The sequence below is a fragment of the Phodopus roborovskii genome, unplaced genomic scaffold (assembly GCF_943737965.1).
Source record: "Phodopus roborovskii unplaced genomic scaffold, PHOROB, whole genome shotgun sequence".
In the NCBI taxonomy this organism is placed as follows: Eukaryota; Metazoa; Chordata; class Mammalia; order Rodentia; family Cricetidae; genus Phodopus; species Phodopus roborovskii.
In genome coordinates this window covers 27510455-27534066 of record NW_026126447.1, presented here as the reverse complement: position 1 = coordinate 27534066, position 23612 = coordinate 27510455, and the positions used below count along the sequence as shown (strand labels likewise).

The window sequence follows — 23612 nt, the reverse complement described above, 5'->3', positions numbered from 1 at the left end:
CTAATGACATTTACTTTTTCCTATTGAAAGAATGTATTTATACAATGCCTCGTTTATCAGCAATAGTTACTGTACAGCTTAAATTAGAAAAGGTATATACTTAATTGTAGAAAAATTTGGAATACAAACCCAAATGAAGGGAAGTCTTGCAACACTTCTCATTACTTTTCAATATAGCACCTTGCATTTTAAAAAAAATTATTTTTTAATTAAAATTTTTAATTAAATTTTGTAAATTAAAAAAATTAATTGACAAAAGCAGTGTCGTGTTATACAATGATGTGTTTGGTTTGGTGCATGTGCTTTTCCCATGCTATTAAATGGCCTTTAGGATGGGATTTTTACTGGCTGCATAACACCCATCTAAAGCTGTAAGAGTTACTCATTACAGCTCTTTGACATCTATGCACAGACAGAAACAATGCAGAATGGTGAAACCCTTGATATTAAGTATGATGTTAATATAGAGCTTTTAGAGAGAGAAATGTGGAAAACTATACTCATCGTCCAAAACGCTTCTATTTGCAGGTCCCACCTGGTGGCACTAGAGAAATTAAGAGTGGCCTGTGGAATTAGACTAGGAGGAAGTTCTGGAGGGCCCATGCCCTTTGCATAGTATTTCCCCTAATGGGTAAATTAAATACTCACCCAAGCTGACAATCTCCCAGAGCAAGACACCATAGGACCAGCTGCAGGAGAGAAAACATAAAACAAACAATAAGCCAGCAGGATGACACTCAGGTGTCTGCCCCCCAACCCCTGGTGAGAACCCTTTTATCAAAAGAGGGCATGCTAATAGTATGTGTTGTAATTTAAGAAAAGTGGTGCGAGAGAGAGAAAGAAGACACCATGCAACAGGGTTCAAGCAGAGGGATTTGTTTTTGTTATGGAAAGGGGGGTCATAAAAAGGAGAAAGAGGAGGGGGAAAACTGGCCTCCAGGGACGGGAGCAGCAGGAGAGAGGAAAGAGGGGCAGAGAGACAGAGAGAGACAGAGACAGAGAGAGACAGAGACAGAGAGAGAGACAGAGACAGAGGGAGAGACAGAGGGAGAGACAGAGGGAGAGACAGAGAGAGAGGAACATAGTGAATGTCCACAGGTGGTACTCTGAGCGGCTGCAGCTGAGGACATTGTGTCAGAACCCCAAGGACAGGCCAGTACAGATGCATTAATACTAACAGTATACTTTCTAGGGTGAGGCCTGACATACAGCATGAGTTCCTCTTAGGTCAATAGAGGGCTACAGTGAGGAAAGGTGACACACTTCTCCAAATCCCTTAACCCAGTATGCAGAGAATGCAAGAATGGAATCATGGGGAGGCCGCTATGCCTTTGTCTCTTTAGAAATCATTAATTCATCACCTGACGTCTGTATGTGATGGGCAAAGATACCCCCAAACCTGATACCCGTGATCTGACCCTAGGAACTTCCACTCTGTGGCTTCATTTCCTTTTGAGTACATTTCCTCCTCAGGGGTACAGGGTGTCCCCGCTTCTCCCAAATACAATACTTTTCTAGGAAAAACTGCTCAGCAGTAAGGTGCATACTTACACATCACTGTTGGTTGTATAGACACTATAGTTCAGTGACTCAATTGCCATCCAGCGCACTGGGAGCCTTCCCTGAAAAGAAGTGAAATATATCATTTAGGTAGGAAAGGCTTTGTGTTTAGAATCCCAGACATGAGGCGCAACAGACCTACAAAGCCTTGGTGTGTGATTTCCGCCCATTTTCACCCACAGACATGTTTTCAAATTCACAGTCATGTGCACATCTGGTAGTCATTCAGCTTTTCACCAGATCACCTTGTGGCTTTTAGGGGCACCCATAGATTTTTAGATAGGGGACAGACACAGAAACAGAATATATAACTGTAATGTGAAAAGGGGACAAGGGCTGAGTTGGAGAAACCATCTTAGGAGAGGCAATAGATATTTTCCAGAGGGGGACATGTCTAGGCTCCCTTAGGCATCAGGTGGATGGGGAAGGAAAATAACTTAGGCCACAAGCAATAAATCATTTAGTGTCTTACTGTGTCCAGGTATGGTAAAATGAGAGGTAGCTGGATATTGTGAACCTTTGGAGGTCTGCTCTTCCATCAAATTCTCTGCGATCTGGGGGCTTCCTATGCAACCCAGTTGCATAGGATTATATGGATCATTGTTAAAAGATCTACATCTCCCTTCCTCCTTCGCCCCCTCTTCTAAAGATGTGCCAAACTTTGCACAGTGCCATGTCAGCCTGTAAAATCAGGCGGCTTTGGAGATCTTCCTCAACCACTTCTGCAGCCAATCTCCCAAGCTGCCCTTCCAAGGACCACCTCCTCCCATCTCATGAGTGATTCTAATGTGCAGTCCTCTCCCAGTCCTTTGTAGGATGGTTGCAAGTCCCAAGTGAGGTTCAAAAGTGTCCTCCCATCTCCCTGCTCACCCCACATTCTCTCTCACATTCACCTTTCCCTTCTTTCTGTGTTAACCTATGCATATCTCCTACCTGCCCTTCTAGCTCACTCTTGCATCATAGCCACGGAATGGAAAGTAAATCACATCAACTGCTCTCTTCCCCCCCCACAACCCCACAGGCTTTGGCCTTCGTGGCCAGGGTTCTATATGTGCTTTTGGACTTCCTGCATTTGATTTCTTTGAGTTCTGTCCACTTTTGCTGTCCCTGTCACCTTGATTCAGCCTGTCTGGTGATAGTATCCTCTTCAGTGAGTCCTCTGCCTAACAGACCTCACCCTTTAACCTCCTGTTATCTACACAGAACAATTGTTCTAAATGACTACTTTAAGTATGTGGACCTTTACCTAAAAATACATTGTTTATCATCCTGAGATCTCAAGTGTAGTCCTTGGCTGAGTTTTGAAACATTTGCCTGGAGTTCAAGGAACCTCAAGACATTGTCCTGGCTGCCTCCTCCAACCTTGAACTTGAATCCCCTTCCTTGCTATGTAGTATTTAATCCCCCAAAGTCCTAATGTTCTCCTTTGACCCTAGACTTCTGCATCAGCCACGCCCTCCAGCTCATGCAGTTCATCTTCATATCCAATATCCTCTCAACATTCACTGTGTTACCCAGGAGCCTTCCTCCTCCAGGAAACCCTCCATGACTCCCCTCAGGGTTGAGTCAGGAAGCCTTCTCTGTGCTTCCACACACATGTGTTCCTGAACCATGGGCAACTGAACCTCTGTAATAGCTAATTCTGTATTTATCTGAGGACTTTCCCCTGAAAAGACTGGCTAAGTTTTACTGTTATCCCTGAACCAACTATCATTACAAATGGCCTCATAACAGATCAGTGAGGTGATGGCTGTTGTTTATTAATGATAGTACAACATCAAATTGCTTAGTACAGCTCACAGGAATGTAATTACTATGAAAGTTGAGGGAAAAAATGATGGATCCTAGCTTTGAATTTTTACATTTCTGTGTTTAATTTTGAATGTTTGTACAGGACAGGAAGCTAAAACTGGCACATGCAAATAGGGACAGGAAAACGCCTGTGATTAGAACCCATGTGATTATGGAAATGGAAGGGAGGAAAAACAGTAAGGTGTAAGCAAGGATGGGGAGTGTAGGGGGTGGGATCTGGTTAACCAAAATAAAAATGGCTATGGGAATATACTGTTTTGTAAGCTAATTAAAAATATAATTCAAAAGGAGTTTGAATAGAGCCACCCTGCGTGGATGGACAATGCTTAGGTTATTAAATGAGAATCTTAGTACCAAGCATGGGATGCCTCCCTTTAGAGTTATTGGTCAGGGAGGTCCCAGCCACTCCTAAAACAACATTGGCTATTGCCATTGTTTTTTGTTGTTCCCCATAACTAGATAAAAAGACTCTATTACTGAAGACACAGCACACTTGGCTATAGGACTTAAGAGACATAAAGCTAAAACTAAGCAGAAAACCTCCCTGTCTTGTCTTCATAGTGCTAAAAGGTAATACAAAGGCTTCTAGGGGAGAGAAGGCATCATCAGTGGACTTCCCCAGGTTTAATTTGCTTTGACTTGGGCTGAGTGGATGTATCTTTTATTGAGAGGACACTCATAGGCAGGCCCTGATAAGTTACACCCCTCTAGAGGGCCTTCTTGTGACAGCACACTTCCCTCATGGGTTCCTAAGGTTTATGTTTCCCTGTCCTGATTGCTGTTCAGACTCGGGGACTACAAGCTCATCGAGCCTAGACTGGATATGGCCAGAACACCCTGACCACTAGGCTGAATATTCGATTGCATGACTACAGATGAAGCCTCTTTATTTGTGAGAAGAGTTCATGATGAGGGGATGGGCAGGAAGGAGTGGGGTAAGGACTTCAGTCACCTACTTCCCAAGTACTCTGGAGAAATATGAATAGTGTCTATCAGCTTTTTTTTTTTTTTTTTTTTTGAGACATATGACATGGCTGGTGGTCAATAAATTATCATGATGGATGAGAGATTTTAAAGAATGGAAAGACATCAAGCACTATAGTAGGAAATCTCTAGGCTCCTTGTAACAGCCCTTTAAGTGAGTAATGAACACCCAGCCACTGCTTGCAACAAAGATAAAGATGAACCAATTGCAGGGCTTTACACAGGTAAAACGATGATAGTGAAGACAGCCAGTACTTACTCCCCACCTTAGCTCTATCCTCAGTTCTCGCCCACCCAGAGCTACTCTGAGTTGACTACAAGGCTCAGTCAAATAAATAACAAGGTTACATATTTCCTGACAGGTAGGTATATTGCTAAAAGCCACACCACCTTAGAGAAGGGCAATTTCCTGTACAATAAAAATTACAAGAAACAAAGCCCTAGGTACCTGACTCTCTTTCTTAGAGTGTCCACCCTGTCTCTAGGGTATATCTTTTACTTGTACACACTCTTCCATTTCTTTCCACCAGCACCTTCACCCTAACACTCCAGACACCACCCATCTCTTTAATGAGTTGTCCTTGAGTTCCCTTCTAGGTCCACTTAAACATTATTTTATCAACAAGACCAAGAACCTCCTAAAGGGGACTGACTGTTGTCTCCAGTGACAACAGTATCAGATTAGGAACCCAAATGTGGAAGAATGTTGACTGGGCTACACAACACCCACAGGAGGCCCTCCCAGATGCATTGGTCACCCAGAGCAATGACATTCTAGCAGGAGAGGGAGGTCCTCTGTGCTCAGAACTTACCATTGTCTTTTTCACGTATACTTCTTGACCTCGAGACAATCCGAAATCTGCTATTTTGGCTATATAGTTCTCACCAACTAAAATGTTTCTGGCAGCCAGGTCCCTGTGGATAAACTAAAAGTTCAAAGAATCATTTATCTGCAGTATAATGTTTGGTCTTCATTTTGTTAGCAGAGAGCTCTGGAGCAAGAGCATAGAGAAATACAGAAGGACACCACGAAAGGTCTTTGAAGGGTCTTCAGAATCCAGGTCCTTTAAAGCATCTTGCCACAACTCCCAGATAGCAGATTCTGCCAAGTGACTCCCCACATTTTGTAAGTATCACTTTATGGGTGGGAGGAAGTGCAGGATCTCCCACAGCAGTGTAGAGCCTATGCTGTTGGGCATAATTTAGAGGCAACCTCAGGGCACCTCACTAAATATATGGCTTTAACCCCCCTAGGGAAATACACTTGCCAGTGTTGGGAACTGAATTCTTTCTATGCAGACAGAAAGTGTCAGTTTCTGAAGTTAAAGACACTCGGAACGAACCAGAGAAGAAAGGATAATGGAAAACTAGGCACATAGAGCCCCTCCCCCCAAGAGAACACCATAGGAAGGTGTCCAAAACAAGGTTCTTAGAACACACCTGTTTTTGGCTCAAGTAGTCCATCCCTCGGGCCACATCAGCAGCAAAGTGAAGAAGTTGCTGTGAGGACAGCGTGGAGGCAGTGCTGTTGGCAATGGCAAAAGCCGGGTCTGTCTCTAGCACTCGACTCTTCCGCAGGAAGTCCAGGAGGTTTCCATGTGGGGCATACTCAATAGCTAGGTACAAATACCCTGCAGGGAAGGGATAGGAGTCATCTTACACTGGCTGAACAACTGTGCAATCTTGAAGATGTGCTATGGTGTTGGGGATTGGCTCACAAACTCTATTCTGATCAAAAGAGATGTGTCTAGTAATGATGTTAGGGATGGGGGTGGGGGGGAATATGGGAGGCACTGCCCAACCACTGTCTACAGGACCAGCCTGAATGCAGTCTTTCTTTCCTACACCTCTTTTGCTGCAAATGGGAACTCACATGCTATTAACTCCTTCACACTAGGATAGTGGACTCTGAGCATCCTCCTCCACAGGACACCTTCTTCAGAGTACCACTAATTTCATTCGGTATTCAAGAAGCTAGTATATACCAGGAATGTCATTCTGTTCTCTGTCTCCAGCAACAGTGGACCATGGTGAAATGCCCATAGAGGAAGGTCCTACAGCATGTAAATTTTTCCTTTGCCTTCTCATCACCCTAAAACTGCACTAAGTAACTAAGTGCTCCTTAGGCAACTGCCCGGCAGGGATCTAGTTTTTCAAATTATACTTTGCCTAAAGACATCAGAAAACTTGAATTTTAGGAGAATAAAATAAAACAATAGGGTTCCCAGAAAAAGTCTTTCTTGTTGTATTGGTTTTATCCAATTTTTTTCCCTTGTTAAAAAGCATCTAAAAAATGGTGATTTTCTTGATTTTGAAGGATTTGTGTGTGTGTGTGTGTGTGTGTGTGTGTGTGTGTGTGTGTGTGTGTGTGTGTGCCCTCAACTTGTACACACCATCATTTAAAAATGTCAAATGGATTAGGACTTAAAGATATTTTTAAGAAATTGAAATTCTTATCATTCCACCTGCCAGAAAATGAAAGAAGAAAGAAAAATCTTCCCACACTGACACTTCATTATATCAAAAGGAAAGGAAGATCTAAGATCTGGCATATATGTGCTTTCTTAAGATACAATTATGTGATTTAAAAAAATTTAAGACACATTTTCAGTTCCTGTCTGATGTTTAAAAAAAAAAAAAAAAGTCCGATTTGTCGGGTTGGGTGCATGTACATACACCACATGTGAGTAGGTATCCATGGAGACCAGCAGAGGGCGTCAGAATCTCTCTGGAACTGGAGTTACAGGTGGATATGAGCAGCCAGGTGGGTGTGGGAACCAAACCCAAGGCTCAAGCAAGAGCATTAAGTGCTCTTAATCACTGGGCCACTTCTCCAGCCCTGAACTTTTTTTATGTGCACCAACTGTTGTTTCCAGGAAATAACTCAAAGGCAAATGTCATTACTTCATTATTTAATCTAAGGGACATGATCTGGCTTTCAGAATTACACCCTTATTGGATCATAGGATGATATATTGCTTAAAACACCCATATTTTTAGCTTACTAAATCAAGGAAATAGAAGTCATCTCTTTTGTGTTGTTGATATTTTTTGCTGAGAAAGTCAACAAAAGGTTGTCAGGTTTATAAATAAGCACAGCATGAGCCTTTCTGTTTTGTAGAAGCAAACTTTTCCATTGAGTAATTTTGTTGAAACACATACTAGGAACTACATGGATGCAGAGGTAAACTCCTAAGAGATCTTTTGCTGTGACAACCTCTCACAGCTCAATACATACATTACAGTAACAAACATTGGAATCATTTTAATTCCTGGGTCTAAAAGCATGGGAACACCAAAGAGTTGTAAAGCTACAATATAACTGAAATAAAAATGTTTTGGCTAAAGCTAGAACTGTGATATATGAACTTAGAATCACCCTTTAACCTAAGCATTATCAGAGCTTTTGCATCACAGTGCATTACTGGTATCAGTGCCTTCAAAAATCAGAGCTCTAATTCCTTGGTGTAAAAAGAGTTAGCCTCAGCTACAGAGTGAGACCCTGACTCAAATAAAAAAAAATTAATTCAAAGGAGCTAATGTATTCCCCATTTTTTAATGTTAAAGGCTTCCTACACTTCTATGGTAATAACATTAATAAAAATAAATCCTCTGGTTAGTAAGGCTAAGAGGGACAAGACGCCATGGATATCTTGACCATTAATTGCTAAACCACCCCAGATACCTAATGATTTAGCCTCAGCACCACCCTCCACAAAGATAATTAACTTCAGCCCAGCCAGTAAATGGGACTAGACATTCAGATTGAAACTGTAGTTTTAAAATAAATAATGTTCTCAAGATTATTATCTTTCCTCCTTTTGTTACAGAATGTTCCTGATTTATCTTTTAGAATCTGCCAGGGGTAGGAGCATCTTACCTCGGTGTTCACATGCTCCCAAGAGATTGATGATGTTTGGATGGTGTCCAAGTTTACAAAGAACCTCCAGTTCTCCCGCGAAATCCCTGTGGTCATCTTTGGAGGCATATTCTGGAAAGAACGTCAAGGGTTATAATGTCACCTCATCACACCTTTCCAAAGGGGACTGTCTTGTCTTGGGCCCCAGGGCTGCTGTAGCAACTATTCACCATCAGGGTTTGGAAAACTGTACTAAGGCAGAGTTTCTCAGTCTCACCACAGATGATGGGGCTAGTAAGTGTTGCTGGGAGCTGCTTTGAGCATTGAAGAATGTTAATGATATCCCTAACCTTCATTTGCTAGATACCAGCAATCCAAGCAAAAATGTTTCCACAAACTAACCCATGCCCCCTCCCAAGCAAAATCACCCTGGATGAGAACTACTGCTCTTCCACAGGCATATTCTAGGTGTTGTTATAGAGTCAGAAAGTTGAGCTGCAGCTTTCCTGTTCTTCCTGTCCTGCCTCTTCAGTGACACCTTGGTGAGAAGGAGAACTATCAGGCTTGGACCAGAGACAAGACTGTTGGCCAATGTTCAAGCTGATGGAGCAGCTTTGAACGAAGGGCAGGTTACTGTTGTTGGTTTTTGAACAGGAGCATGATTTGGGACAGGGTCCTGTGTGTGTGTGTGTGTGTGTGTGTGTGTGAGACAGGGTCCTGTGTGTGTGTGTGTGTGTATGTGTGCGTGTGTGTGCTAGAATAGGCTTAAAGAGTGTTCCAATTGACCACATAGGTCAAGGGCATATGTAATATGGATGGACTAGACATCTCAGGCCCAGTGCTCCATCGCTATCACAGGACCTCCACTGTAGCTTTGGTCCTGAGATCCAATGCCTTAAGATTAAAAATCAGTGTATTACTCCACCTCTCCACCTGTGAATATTTTCTGCCATGACACACAGTTAAGCTAATTTCATAACTCTATGTTCCAAATCAACCCCCCTTACTGATTTCAGTGTTCTCTAAATATTCTGTGATAAAAACAGAACAGAAGGGGGATTTCTGGCTGTTAATGCAAATGTTTATTTTAAAAAAATATCACTGCTCATATCTATACTCTGAGATAGGAAGATTGCCCTAAATTTTAGATTACTTACAGAGTGAGTTCCAGGTCAGTCTGGGATACACAGTGAGACCCTGCCTCAGAGAGAGAGGGGAGAGGGAGAGAGAGAGAGAGACAGAGACAGATACTGAGAGAGACAGAGAGAGACAGAGAGAGACACAGAGGAGGAGGAGGAACTATAGAAAGAGACCCATGGACAGAGAGAAACTATCTCTAAGCTTAGATAATATATATCTTTTGTTCCTGGGGTTACCATCCTACCATGGCATGTAGCAGATTTAAAGTCAGTTCTCACTATTTAGTAGTATGGTCAAAAAAGCATGAAAACCCGCAAAATCAACCTCACCTGGAAATACAGATGCAAATTCTGACCTTGACCTGACTTACTAAATCAAAAACTGAGAAGACACAATGGAGTGGGGGGGTTGTACAGGGCATCCGTCTGTTTTTGAGCAAGTCTTCTAGGTAATTCTGATGCACACTGAATTTCAAGATATGAGTCCTATGAGGAAATAATGGCACTTCCCCACAAATGGGCAGTGAATGACAGAACAGTACCATTCCCAGATCCTGGGGAACCAACATTCTGGTGTTAGAATGGCTCCTCCCTCTGTCCTTCACATTCATACCCTGATGCCATCTACCACAGGCTTTACCTTAAAGGAAACAACACCTTCGTCTGCTCACACAATAACCACATGTGATACCAGGGCAACTTCTGGTCTGAAGACTTCATGGTGACAAAGGGAAGATTTTAACAGGGAATGGCTGTCTCCTCTCCCCAATGTCTTCCAGCACTGACCTTTCATCCTCTTGACAGCAGCGTCCATCCGTAAGCCATCCTTCTTGATGCGTGCCTTCAGAACCTGGCCAAAGTTGCCCTCTCCAATCACATCTTGAAACTTGATGTCATTCCAGTCAAGCACAGGATAAATTGTGGGATCCGGATTGTTTTTGGCCTTCCTGTTTAGGGCCAGAGTTCCTGAGTTGAACTGCACAGCTGGTTCTTCTCTCTGGAAAAATATATATTTTCTTATCATTTTTTGTTTTATGTCAGGACATTTGTTATCCTAAGGTACATAATACCTTCTGGTTTGTATCTATACTGGTGGGAAATTAATCATACATCTGATTCTAGAATGGGAGCACAAACGGGTTTCTTTTTTACAAGCCTCCGCCAGCGAAACTGCAGCCTACAATGCTGTATATACATGGGCTTGTCCATTAGCAGTGCCTGTAAAGCTGGGGAAGGAATGACAGACAGCCTGAAGGACAAGTCTGAACCCCACTCTGATATGCAGAGATCAGCTGGTAGCTCTAGTGGGAAAGTAACTCAAGGTAGTCACAGGGCATGCCTTGTGATGCCTTTCCTAATGTCATCCTGGGCCTAAAATCTCCTTGCTACTATCCCATGCTCTCTCATCCTAAAGTTTGAATTCTAGAGCCTGCCATAGCCCAGAATGACTGGTGCTTATAGCAAAACCCAGCACCCCTCCTGTTCTCCTGAATTCAAGTGGCAACTAGCAGTCTCTTGACAAATCAGTGATACCATGACAAGCTTCAAAGTGTCCCTTACCCACCCCCATCTTTCCTCTCCAGTAATAGCCTGAGTTGAACTAGCTCTGGCATGGAATCAGACAAGAATTTCCTATGTCCTTCATGGAAGAGCATCTTGAAGACTCAGACACATGAATTAGATCTTATCAGAAGCGTGGCACTGTGTTCAGTGTTTGATGTACAAAATCAACAACACTGGGCACAGATTTATTCTACAGACCTTGAAGCTTTAAGTTTTGAAATGCCCATGCTTTAGTATTCCAAAAGGTCAAGTGCAATGTCATATGCCACAAATTCTGACCACAGATTGTTCATAGGAAACAAAGTATATGCATATATATCTCTCACACACAGGAGGGGGTGGTGGAATTGAGGGAGACATGAGAAATAGGAAATGGGAACTAAGAATGGGAAAACGTGTGAAAAATCATTTAATATCACACATAATTAGGAAATGAACTATGATGTAGTGGTCTGGTTATCCTCATGTACTTTATTGAAAAATGTGCAATTCATTCATTCTACTGAAATATTCTGTCAGGCCACTGACTTGTCTCATTTTGGGGTGGAATCCTGTTTTAGTCTTAGACCTCTGTGTAATTATTAATTGTATCCTTCTCACTTGTGATGTTTATCTGGTTTGGACAAGAAATTTCATAGTATTGTTAGTTTTCTGACAATGATGGAAGACAAAGGAAACAATGAAACTTGCCTATAGAGCTATTTGCTGGTGTATACCTTTAAACAAAGGTCTTCCTCTATGTAGTCTCTATGTGCTTATTAGATAGGAAAAAAGTGAGATACTACCACATTCTGGAAGGCCTGAGCCATTCTCCTTTGGACATTTGCTCTCTTCAGTTGCAGCATTATCAGAAAGGCCAACAGCACAGTGAGGCAAGTCATCCCTGCCGACCCAAGGATGGCTATGAGCAGCATCTTCTTCCCTCCAAAGTCTGAAAAGACTGTAGGAGAACAGACGTGCAGCAGCTGAGTAGGTTTAGGGGAAGACACAGTGTAATGGGAACATAACCACCCAGCCCTGCCACTTGCTTACTAAGGTATACTCAGTTATTTCTAAGCTCAGTAGAAATGAATCTGACTCATATGGTTCTTATAAGCTCTCTAGGATTAATAAATGCACTTTCAAAATAGCTGCTAGTTGTCCTAGTTGATGTCATTTGTTAAATTTTGCTTCCAAGTAGGAGCCCACATAGATGAACATATTGCTGCTTAACTAGTTGTTTAACTTTTAGTGATTTCTAGCTCAATTTCTCTAGAAACTCTTTAATATCCCAATGTCAACAGCATAGAGCCCAGTATTTTCCCTTGATTAAAGAGTGGGTGGAGAAAACCTGGCGAATATTGAAGGCAGGAGTTAGGAAAGAACAAGAAGGGAAGAAAAGTAAAGCTTTACATTAGGGCTTATGTCAAAAGAATCCATTTTAAGACTGTTCTAAATCTTTCTACATCTTGCCTTTATATCCCAATGAGATTAAACTCAGTATGTTTTAATTAATTACTACACAGATTATGATCACTCTTCTTTTTGTTGTTTTGTTTTGTTTTTGAGAGAGGGTTTCTCTGTGTAGCTTGAGCTTTCTGGTACTTGCTTTGTAGCTCAGGCCATCCTCAAAATCACAGAGCTCTCCCTGCCTCCGTCTCTCAAGTCTGGGATTAAAGATGTATTTTACCACCCATGATCCCACTCTTTAAAAGTGTCCTATATGTATCTATCTTTCCTTTTATGTATGTATTGATCATAAAAACACCAACAGTGGTGAGGGGATTTGTTTTGTTGTATCTTGGTTTAAAATTTCCACATTGTATTTTTATACATAGCTTGCATTTAGAACCTATGTGTATTTTTACCAAGTACAATACTTATAAAAATAAAAATGAAGCACTGATAAAGGGTACAATCAAATAACTACAATGTCCTTCTATAATTTGGCAGATACATCATTCCTTGGATATTTCAAAAATATATTCCAGAATCATCAGTGAATATATAGCTTCTTTTATTGTATTTTAAAACCCCATATGACCCTGACCACAGAACCAAGAACTATAATGTCTTTCATAAAAGTAAACTGTAGTCCAAATAATACATTTGCACAATTGCATAGCTCTCTGACAACTCTGACTATATTCCTGGGCTCTGGAACACACAATTGTATTCAACAGGTTTTGCACATGGCAAGAAGTGGGCATAGTGCTCTTGGCATTGTGGAAGAATCTCAAGATATTTCAGAAAATTACAGTCAAAATAGTTAGATTTAGTTGGCTTGCATTTAGTACCTACAAGAATTTTAGATTTAGATTAGACAAGAAGAAAACTCAGAATAGCATGGTGTCATTGAAACTCAAAGACAATTCATCTTGAGAAAAAATAAAATGTAGGGAACCCCCCTCCCACTGAAGTAGCTGTACATCTTGCTCACCATAAGCAGGTTCTATATACCTCTTTCTCCACATAATTGAAATTTATATTATTCACATTTTTCTTAGACTGTTGGATGGGTTGTGCTTTGAGGCTACTTAATTTTAAGTCTAATAATCCTCCTCAAGACATTTTTATTTTCAGGATTTATATAGTGATGACATAACTTATTAGGACAAATAAATAATTACACATGACAGACATATAAATCAAAATCTTCCAAGAAGGATTCTCTGATGCTATCCAAAAGTACCCTATGGAAATATCAGTCTACTACCAACCTTGAGATTGTGGAAGCGTCATCAGTTCATGAGAAAAGGCTGGGTTGCTTGATCCTATGTTATTCTCAGCAAAAATTTCCACCCGGTATGTAGTCTCTGGCTCTAGGCCCTTGAGCTGGTACTGAGTGATGGTAACATTCTTGATCTTCACATCAATGTGCTGATCCTCATTTTTGCCCTGAACCTTATAGCGGATGATAATGGAGGAAATAGAATAGCCATCCACTATTGTCCAAGAAATCATAGCTGTGGAGTCAGTGATGTTAGAGATCTTGATGTTTTCTGGTTGAGGAGGAAGAACTAGAAATTTAAAGAAGAATTCACTTAAAATCTACTGCCACCTCATAGATTAATATGCTTTTGAGAGAGTTCTCTCATGTCAGATCATTGACTACCATTCACTAACATGAACCAGAAACATCACTCCCTCACATGCTGACTCCAGTCCACTAACTGGAGTGTGACTCCTGTAAATGTGAGAGACTGGCCCAAAGGAGAAGAATGGCATCCCATGTTTATCTCCTCACAGTAAAGGAAGGGTTGGAGAATTCTTTGGCTTCACAAGCCTATCTACAATGTTGATACTGGATGGAATGAAAAGACTAGCAGGGCTAGCATTTACATGGTGCTTAAAATATGCCATGTATTATTCTAATCCATATTTTAACTCATTTTATCTTCCTTACACTAAGTACTGAGACACAGAGAGATTTGGGTCCCAAAGTCACACCACTGTTAGGCAGAAGATACAGAATTCAACTCTGGTAGTCTGGCTGGATACCATTACCTTTGCTATGGTGACATATGATTATCTTTACCCCAGACACAGTGATAGTAGGCACACTAGCGTATGTGTAAGAAAATGTGCTAAGCCCTCACAGACAAGACTCCAGAGATTTGAGGTAAGCGAGATCACATTCCATTCAGGGACACAGGCAGGGTCAGAAAAACATGTTCCAAGGTTCCCAGGACAGAACCATCCTTGCAGTCTCCCTGAGAATCTCTTCATAACAATCATGGACTAGGGTGGGCTTTTAAGATTGGTAAACTATAACTGGCTGATGACATCCTCAGATGGTGTCAACACAGGGGCAGCACATGGAGCTGGACAGAGGGAGTGCAGATTATTCATGAAGTCCTGGGCACAGTACGTGCTTACTAGGTTCTTTCAGAGGAACTCTACACATGAGAGTCACTTCTGGACATTTTCCCTAGAGCAGCTTTCACTGCTCCCGTGTGCACATGGGAATGTGTATAAGAAGAGCCATTGCAATGTTTTGTATGATAGCAAAAAATATAAAGGATAGCAACATGCACGATAAAAGAAATTGATAAATGGTGTGATAAAGACTCCCAAGTAAAATGGCAGGTTGGAAGCTGCCTGTGTGATGTGGTGACGAAGAGTGGGCATAAAAGAGAAGAGGTGACTTCACGCGCCCTTCCTTCTTTTTAAATTGGCCACTTTGTACATTCTTCTGGTTCTGTTTATATCGCTTTCATTTTAAACACACTTCCTTTTCTCATGTTCCTTTTTGCCCTTTGTGCCTCCTTATTTTACTAAGCTTTTTTTTTTTTAAGTAATGTTTGACTTTATTTGATTCTTAAAAGCCTTTATGCTTTCATTGCTTAATTTCTTATACTTATCTAATTTTGTTCATGAAATATTCGTTATTGGGCAATCTTTTAATTAAAAGTCTGTGTGCATCTATTTGTGTAGGGGGAAGGTGCACACGACTGTTTGTGCCTGTATGTGCGGAGGCCAGAGGTTGGCATCTGGGGTCTTCCTAAATCACCTCATACCTTGAGTTTCGAGATGGAGTCACTCACCAGTGAAGTCAAGGGATCCTCCTCTCCCTGCCTCCCCAGTGTTGGGATTACAGATGCAACTCACCACACCTAGCTTTTACTGGATGCTAGGGCTCTGATCCCACATTTTCAAGCACCTGATCAACGGTTTCATCTCTCCCACCCCTAAAAAATGTTTATATATTGCTCTGTCCATGCTTCCTTCATAATTTCATGTTTCCTTTTCTATTCTTCCTTGTCCTTTGTTTATTTAACTCTGCTTCTCTACTTTTTACTACTTCTACTTTACACTAATTTCACATAATTTTGACTGTGTAGCATATTTGTAGTGATTTTTGCCCATTCCTGTCCTACAGTAACTGGCAGTCTGTCAGGTGGTACAGGAGTGGCCTCTAGTTGATCTAAGGTGCATTTCTATTCCCTGTTTAGTTTAGCATTGCTATTATAAGCAGCTGGTTTTCTCTTTTCTGAGGATTATTGATTACTGAAAGAATCCCAAATAAAATCAGAAGAGGGATCCCAACGACAGACAAATTATACCATGCAAACCCAAGAAACTTAAAAAAGAACAGCAACAGGAATCCTTCAAAAGATCATAATGTTGCTGTTGCTGAATTTAAAGATGCTGGAATGGGTAAAGTGTTGGATAAAGAATTCAAAATTTACTTGTAAAAATAACCCATGACCTCAAAGAGGTGAAGTAAAGAGATGAATAAAGCAAGGAGACCAACTCAGATCCCAAAAGTCTCAAAATGGTTGAGAACATCAGCAACCTGGAAGGAAAAAAAATCATCAATTTAGGAGAGAAATCCAACATGAAAAGTGAGAAGGGCAGGGATGTTAGAAATTAAAAACTCAGCTAATTAACAGGAAAACCAACCCATAGTGGAAAGAATTACCAATATATTAGACTAAGCAGACAGAAAACTATCAGGGACGGGAGACAAAGTGAAGAAAATATTATATTCAAGTATCAGCTTGAAAAAAATAAAGATGAGCATTTGCCGCACAAGCGTGAAGAACTAAATTTGGACCCTAGCACCCATGTGAAAAGCCAGGTGTGGCCACACATACAAATGCAATGCAGTGCTGAGGAAGAGGAGAGACATGAAGATCACTGGGGCTTGCTGGCCACCAGCCTAACTCCAGCTAAGAAAGGGAAGACCCTTTCTTAAAGGAATATGGTAGAGAATGATGGAGCAGAACACCCAAATTTCTTCTCTTTGTTCTGACATATGCACAGGTACGTGCACCCATAAACATGAACGTGTATGGATGTGTGTGTGTGTGTGTGTGTGTGTTATGTGTGTATGCTCTCTCACACACAGACAATAAATGAGTGTGACTACAACATCTAAGAACCTTGGAATATAATCAAGAGTTCACACCTAAGTAAGCATCCATAGAGTATAAAAAGCTGGAATTAAAAACCAAAGGCATGGAGACATCTAATTAATACAATTTCAGTAGAAATTGCCTCAAATCTAGGAAAGAAATAGACATACAGGCATAAAAGCCATTTATAACTTCCATTTGAGATTGCCAAATAAGAACCTTTTCACAGCACATTACACTTAGCATGCCAAAAGGACAAAAAAAAAAAAAAAAAAAAAAAGAATATTAAAAGCTATTAGAGAAAAATCTCTAATCCACTTACAAAAGCAAATTTATCAGGATAGAAGCCCTATAAGTCCATAAAAGCAAAGGACTGTCGACCAGGATTAGTCTATCCAGAAAATATGTCTATTAAATTAACTGACAATGAAATAATGACATTTCAAGACAAGCACACACTAGGGAAGTTTGTAACTACAAAGAAAGCCCTGTAAAAGATGCTTAAATGTGTACAAAGGAGGAAAGAAGACATTCTCAATTGAGAGCACAGGAAATAATACATTTCATGAGACCACAAGTTGAACCAAAGAGAAATAAGGTATCCATCATGACCAACACTGTATGCCAGTACACCACTAATATGAATAGAGAAGAAAGAAAAAAATGAAGAACTCAGCTAACTAGAAGAACACTTGGCTAAGTTACAAGTTTTAGCAAACATCTCTCAATGATATTATAAACATAAGTGGTATTAACTCTCTAATTAAAAATATAGAGGCTACCTTAATAGATTAAAAGACAAGATCCAACTATCTGTTGTCTACAAGAAATGGACATCACTGGCAAAGACAACAACAGAGGGAAAGAACGGAGGTTAGTTTATCAAGAAAGTCAAAGATAGGCCAGTGTAGCTGTTCTGATAAGTGCTTCAGTAGACTTCAAACAAACATTAATCTTAACCAATGAAGTAATCATTGAAAAGATATAATGTTTGTAAGTACATTTGCCCCAAATATTGGGTCCTCCAGTTTCATAAAATAAACAAAAATGGATATAGAATGACAGGTGGATCTTGACTTTAACACCACACTCTTATCAATACCACTCAGACTAAAAGTCAACACAGAGTTCGTGTATCTCATAATGTGCACTTACCACATCCAATAGTTTTTAGGAAGTTTTGTAAAATAGACCACACTTTAGGAAATTAGTCAAATAATTAAAATATAAAAATTCTAAGGCTAGGGGTGGTGTTCAGTTAGAGTACTTTCCTAGCATACATAAAGCACTAATGGCACATAAACTAGAACTGGTCATACCTCAAATTCTAGCATTCAACAGGTGGAGGCCAGAATTAAGGATTAACCTTTGCCTCATAGCATCTTTGAGACCAGCCTGAAATTCATGAGATTTTGTTTCAAAAACTACATAAAAATATTGAAACAATTTGTTATATTCTGTCAGATTATAGAAATCATTAGCAAGAGAAACCACAGAAACAATACAAATACTTGGAGATTGAAAAACACACTCATGAATGACCAATGGACAACTTACAAAATCAAGAAGCAAGTAGGAAATTTGATAGAGTCAATTGAAATTGAATGAACAATTTATGAAAAACATTGGCATATAACATATTTCTAAGAAAAAGGTGTATAGCTATATGTGCTTACATTAAAAAGTCATGAGCTCTAAATAAGGATGAATCTCAAGGTCACAGAAAAATAAGAATAAGACAACACTAAACACTAGATGGCAAGAAATAATAAAGAAAAGGGTAGACATTAGTAACATGAAAACTGGAAGCACAATACAAAGAATAAAACAAAAAAGATCGTTTGAAAAACATAATGTCAACAAATCCTTAGACAAATTAGCTAAAATAAGATGACAGAATACCAACATGTATAAAATTAGAGACAAAGGGGAGATATTAAAATAGATTCTGTACAAGTTTGGACTCCAACCAGCAATGGAAGAGTGTTCCCCTTTCTCCACATTTTCTCCAGCATAAGTTGTCATTGGAGTGTAAACTTCTACAGCCATTTTTAAAATCAGTATGGCAGTTTCTCAGAAAATTGGAAATCAATCTACCTCAACAATACAACATTTAGGTATATACTAAAAGGAGGCACACTCATACCTCAAGGACATTTGTTCAACTATGGTCATAACAGCATTATTCCTAATAGCCAGAACCTAGAAACAACTAAAGACTGGATAAAGAAAATGTGGTACAGTTATACAATGGATGCTACCTAGTGCTTAAAAATAATTTTTAAAAAAAATGAATCTTGAATTTTTCATGTAAATGGACAGAAATGGGAAAAAAACATCCTGAGTTAGGTAACCTCAGGAGGCTGGGACAAGAGGGTCACCATGGGTTTTAGGTCAAACTGGGCAAAGTACAATGTCCTAGAGCTGTTAAAGCCCTAGAGAACTTCATTATTACTACTGAGATTCCTGTAACTAATAAACAACTCCATAACAAGGACAGGCAAATTGTAGGATGATCTTACCCAAATCCCAGTGGTCCCTTCTAGTATAATACTGAAGGACATTAAGATGACGCCATGGACACTAACTAGCTTTCATTCATACAGTCAATGTCCTTATGACATCTAAAAACTCATGATAGAAGTTAAGTTCAAATGACAGTAGGCAAATGTTGCTAGGTGAGGCAGGGGTAGCACCAATTACTTACTGTCACTAAGGGTCCAGGCGGTGAGACCTTCACTCCACTCCCCCTGGGCCTTGGTGTTGACTCTAGCTCGGACAATGTACTGCTCTCTGGGGTTTAAGTTGTTCAGTAGCACTGAGGTCAGGTTCCCCGGCACCTTGATGTTCTGCTGATCACTTTGTTTCTGCATGGACCTCCTCTCAACTTCCACATAAACTTCATCTTTTGAGATTGGAAATATTGGTTGCCAGGTCAAATTTAGAGTTGTCTGGCTTTTTGGCAGGAGACTGAGACCTCTTGGAGGAGGGAGTCCTAAAAGTCACAAGAATATGGTTATTTTCATATTAGGTAAAAGTAATGATGGATCCAGAGGCTATCAGTAAAGAATAATGTTGGCTTCTAGAATAACATAAAACATCCACAAACTACCAAAATATCACAAGCCAGCAGCCATACCTCCTAACACAAGGTAAATCTTTAAAGTAATTTTTGCATATGCCTTGGATAGTTTCAATATAGAAATAAAGCCTTCTTGAGAACAACTTGCAATGTGAGTAACTTTTTCAAGAGCCTTAAAAATGTCTATCTTCTTTGGTCTTAACACCCGACTACCAGGGATTTATCCTGAGGAAATAAATGTTCCAAAGGTAGATGAAAATATCGGTCCTTAGAGATATTCATTACAACATTACTTATAAAATAGTAAGTGACTGGGGGGATAGAAAATCTCCAAAATTCTTTAATGAAATTATAGAGCCCTCTAAAGGCTCTATAAATGAATAAGAGCAGGAGCTCAATAAAATTCATATAGTGTTATGGGTAATGGAAACTTCCTAGAAGTCAAGTTTTCAGCTTGAAAGGAAAGCAGAGAAACTGACAGAAATGGATACAGTCGGTTTTATTTCATTTCCATTTTGTAAAACTTAGAGAAATGTCCAGAGACCTACAAGGATGACCCCAAATAACAACCTGAGCAACAGTGGAGAGGTTACCTTAAATGCTCTTCCTGATAGTGAGATTGATAACTAACTTATATGCCATCCTAGAACATTCATGTAGTAGCTATTGGAAACAGAAGCAGACACCCACAGCAAACTCTAAGCTAAACTCCTGGAATCCAGTAGCAGAGAGGAAGGAGTGATAAGCAAAGTGGTCAAGACCAGGCTATAGAAACCCACAGAGACAGCTGACCTGAACAAGGGGGAGCTCATGGACCCTCAGACTGATAGCTGGGAAACCAGCATTGGACTGACTCAGACCCCCTGAACATGAGTCTCAGTTAGAAGGCCTGGGCAGTCTAAGGGACCTCTGACAGTGGAACCAGGATGTATCCCTGATGCATGAAAGGAATTTAGGAGCACATTCCCCATGGAGGGATACTCCCTTAACTTAGAGACAGGAGGGAGGGCCTAGTCCCTAGTCCAAATGACAGATTTTAATGATCCCTCCTGGAAGGCACCACCCTCCTTGTGGAGCAGGTGGGGAATGGGACAGGAGAGGGATTCGGGAGACATGGGAGGGAGGGGAGGAGAGAGGGAGAGGGAACTGGGATAGATATGTAAAATAATAAAAATAATAATAATAAAAAGAGACATTTTCAAGCTATGTCAGGTCACTCCTTCCCAGCAAGGAAAATTTCAGGCATCACCTCACCTGCTATGGTGAGGGACTAGTCTTAACTCTGTTCTGATCACATTGCAGTACCAGCTCTAAACACCTCTTCCCTGGACACACTTACCCTGAAATCTGGGGTACCAAAGAAGTTGCCAAAAGAAATTGGAGCTTTTAGAATTAAAGAGACAGGAACATCCCACTTTTACTTTGTAATCTGGGCAAATTCACCCATAAAATGATACAGACAGACTCATCTTCCAGACACAGGAGAATAAATGGGATAATAGTTATGAAAAGGATTTGGGAAGACTTAGGAACTCTGTCAATATGTGTTGCCTCCCTCCTTCCCTGTCCCATTTCATGTCGATGAATAAAGGAAGAATATCTACTTTTAATTAATAACAGCAAACAGCAATTGATTTACAGGTTCCAAATAAAAAGTTCCTTCAAAGCATTAAAAAAGCCTTCCTTCCTGATCTCAGGATAGTGGCATCATCATTCCTGGCGGGGGGCGGGGAGGGGACTTCTCTGCATAGTGTGAGAACATTTTATATTATTTTAACACTTTACAAATGGTCCGAGCACATGAATAGACAGAGTGTGCCTGTGATATTAAACTGTTACATGCAATATAGTCTAATAGGACCAGCTCTTTATGGTGTAACTTTAAAAAAAAATTGAAAATACTTCAAACTCTTAGCCAAAGGAAGAAGGAAATCTCCTGAGAGCCTTCCCAGCTTTAAGTGTCCATAGACAAAGGAGGCCTGCCAGTTGGACACAGGTTTGCTGACCATTTTGCTAAAGGTCTTATTGCCTCAATCACTACAATCTAGGAAAATGAAGAGAGGTGATTGTCTAATCCTATTGCTAGCCTCTAAGTTTGAATCCCTCAGTGGATATATAGGCAGCTTATAAAGACACAACACAGGCGAGTGTGAAAAACACTTGTAAAAATTCTCAGCCTTTGCATTGGATAGTGGGGGGGGGGGCTTCAAATGCAGCTGTCTCTACTTTAGCTTCCCTTTGGGGACATAGCTACCCTTCACCCAGCTGTAGCTGTTCTTTTCTCTGCAATGAGATCAGAACATGTTCTCCCCCCCCCCCCCAGGATCTCTGGCCTTCCCCTACCTCAACTAAAACAAACAGTACAACTGCCAGATGAATTGAAAAGTAAGCATCAGCAGAATTCACTTGGTGGGAAGGGGGACCTTCAAGAGTTCCCTTTCCACTGCCCCCAGAAGGAAGAAGGACTTTGAAATATTCTAAGAGGCCTCTGAATGTAACCTGGCTGGAATGTATTCTGAGGACTGGAGGCAGAGTTGCAGGTCTGGGGAGTTCTTTATGTTCTGTCCCATGAATACTTTCCCTTTGAGTCAGATTGTGACCTTCCTCTTTTGAGTCAATACTGAACTAAGGGGCAATTAACTGCTACTTGCATCTAAGTGCAGGGTAATGACATAGCAAGGGTCCCCTTACTCTCAAGAGATACCTTTATTCTCCCTATAGTTTGTGCTGTAGTGTTTATAATGATGGCTTGCTATTTCTTGCTGTCACCTTAGAAGTAACTAGAGCGTTTACAGAGAAATGAAGGTCAGAGCCTACAAGATGTGTAGAAGGACAATGGAAGTGTTAAGAAGATGAGAGGTGGTGGGAATCCTGGGACTGGAGAGACAAGGTTTAAGGAGCAAGCCATGCTTGCAAGGACTATGAGACTCAGTTGTTAGAAGCCTGTGGGAGCCAAACAGCCAAAGTTCAAAAGCTATAACCTAGCTGCCAGGCATAGGTACACTAAACCCTGGGCCACGTGCCTCTACCTTAAGGGCCTAGAGCAATACGCCTCTGACTCTGAGCTTCTGTGTCTGGAAGCTATTGTAGTTTGGATGCCAACTGTCCCCTGGAATGTTCATGTACTTGGCTCCCTGAGACCATTGCTACTTTTGGACATTCTAGATTACTGAGAAGTAAGTCCTAACTTACTGGATGTAAGGTACTTAGTTTTTGGGAGCCTATCCCTGTCCTTTACCCTGCTCTTCATGTCCACCATAAGAGGAAGAATATCTCTTTGCCACAGGCTCCCTCCAACAGTATGTTCTGCATACACAGCAGAGTGAGTGACCACAGAGTGAATCCTCTGAAACCATGAGCCAAAACACACCTTTCCTTCCTAAACCATCATCTTTGGAACTTGTTCTGAGTGACAAGGAAGCTAATGAAGAGCTAAACTATATAATATAGGGTAATGTAAAGTAAGCACATAGAACTTGTAACTACAAAACACTCATTAGGAGATAGTAAAAGAATAATTAAACACAGAACAAGTCAAAGGACAGGAAGAGAATATTATAAAGGTCACTCTAGTGTCTCAGAGGAGGGCATCAAACATCAGGAAGCTGGAATGCAGGTTAGCATCAAGGAATATGCACACATTAAGAGCTCCTCCATTCACACAGTGCAAGGACAGTAAGTAGTGAATAACACTAGTTGATCAAGAAATGTTCTACAGGCGTGACTCACACCTCTAACCAGCACTGGAGAGCCTGAAGCTTGAGAATTGCCAC

The 23612-nt window shown here is 40.7% G+C and overlaps 1 protein-coding gene across 2 annotated transcripts in view; it reads right to left on the bottom strand.

Annotated features, from left to right (window-relative positions):
• The window catches only part of Tek (TEK receptor tyrosine kinase), a 90173-nt gene that overhangs the window by 7264 nt on the left and 59297 nt on the right, over positions 1–23612 (bottom strand). The window contains exons 12-20 of one of the 2 annotated variants that reach the window (XM_051188184.1): positions 19465–19752; positions 13617–13916; positions 11706–11857; positions 10141–10351; positions 8237–8347; positions 5797–5987; positions 5169–5282; positions 1552–1622; positions 649–689 (exon numbers count right to left, since the gene is read on the bottom strand). In XM_051188184.1, the coding sequence (XP_051044141.1) occupies positions 649–689; positions 1552–1622; positions 5169–5282; positions 5797–5987; positions 8237–8347; positions 10141–10351; positions 11706–11857; positions 13617–13916; positions 19465–19752 (1479 nt within the window). Of the gene's footprint in view, positions 1–648; positions 690–1551; positions 1623–5168; positions 5283–5796; positions 5988–8236; positions 8348–10140; positions 10352–11702; positions 11858–13616; positions 13917–19464; positions 19753–23612 lie in introns of both variants that reach the window. The other variant, XM_051188183.1, reaches the window with a different exon arrangement.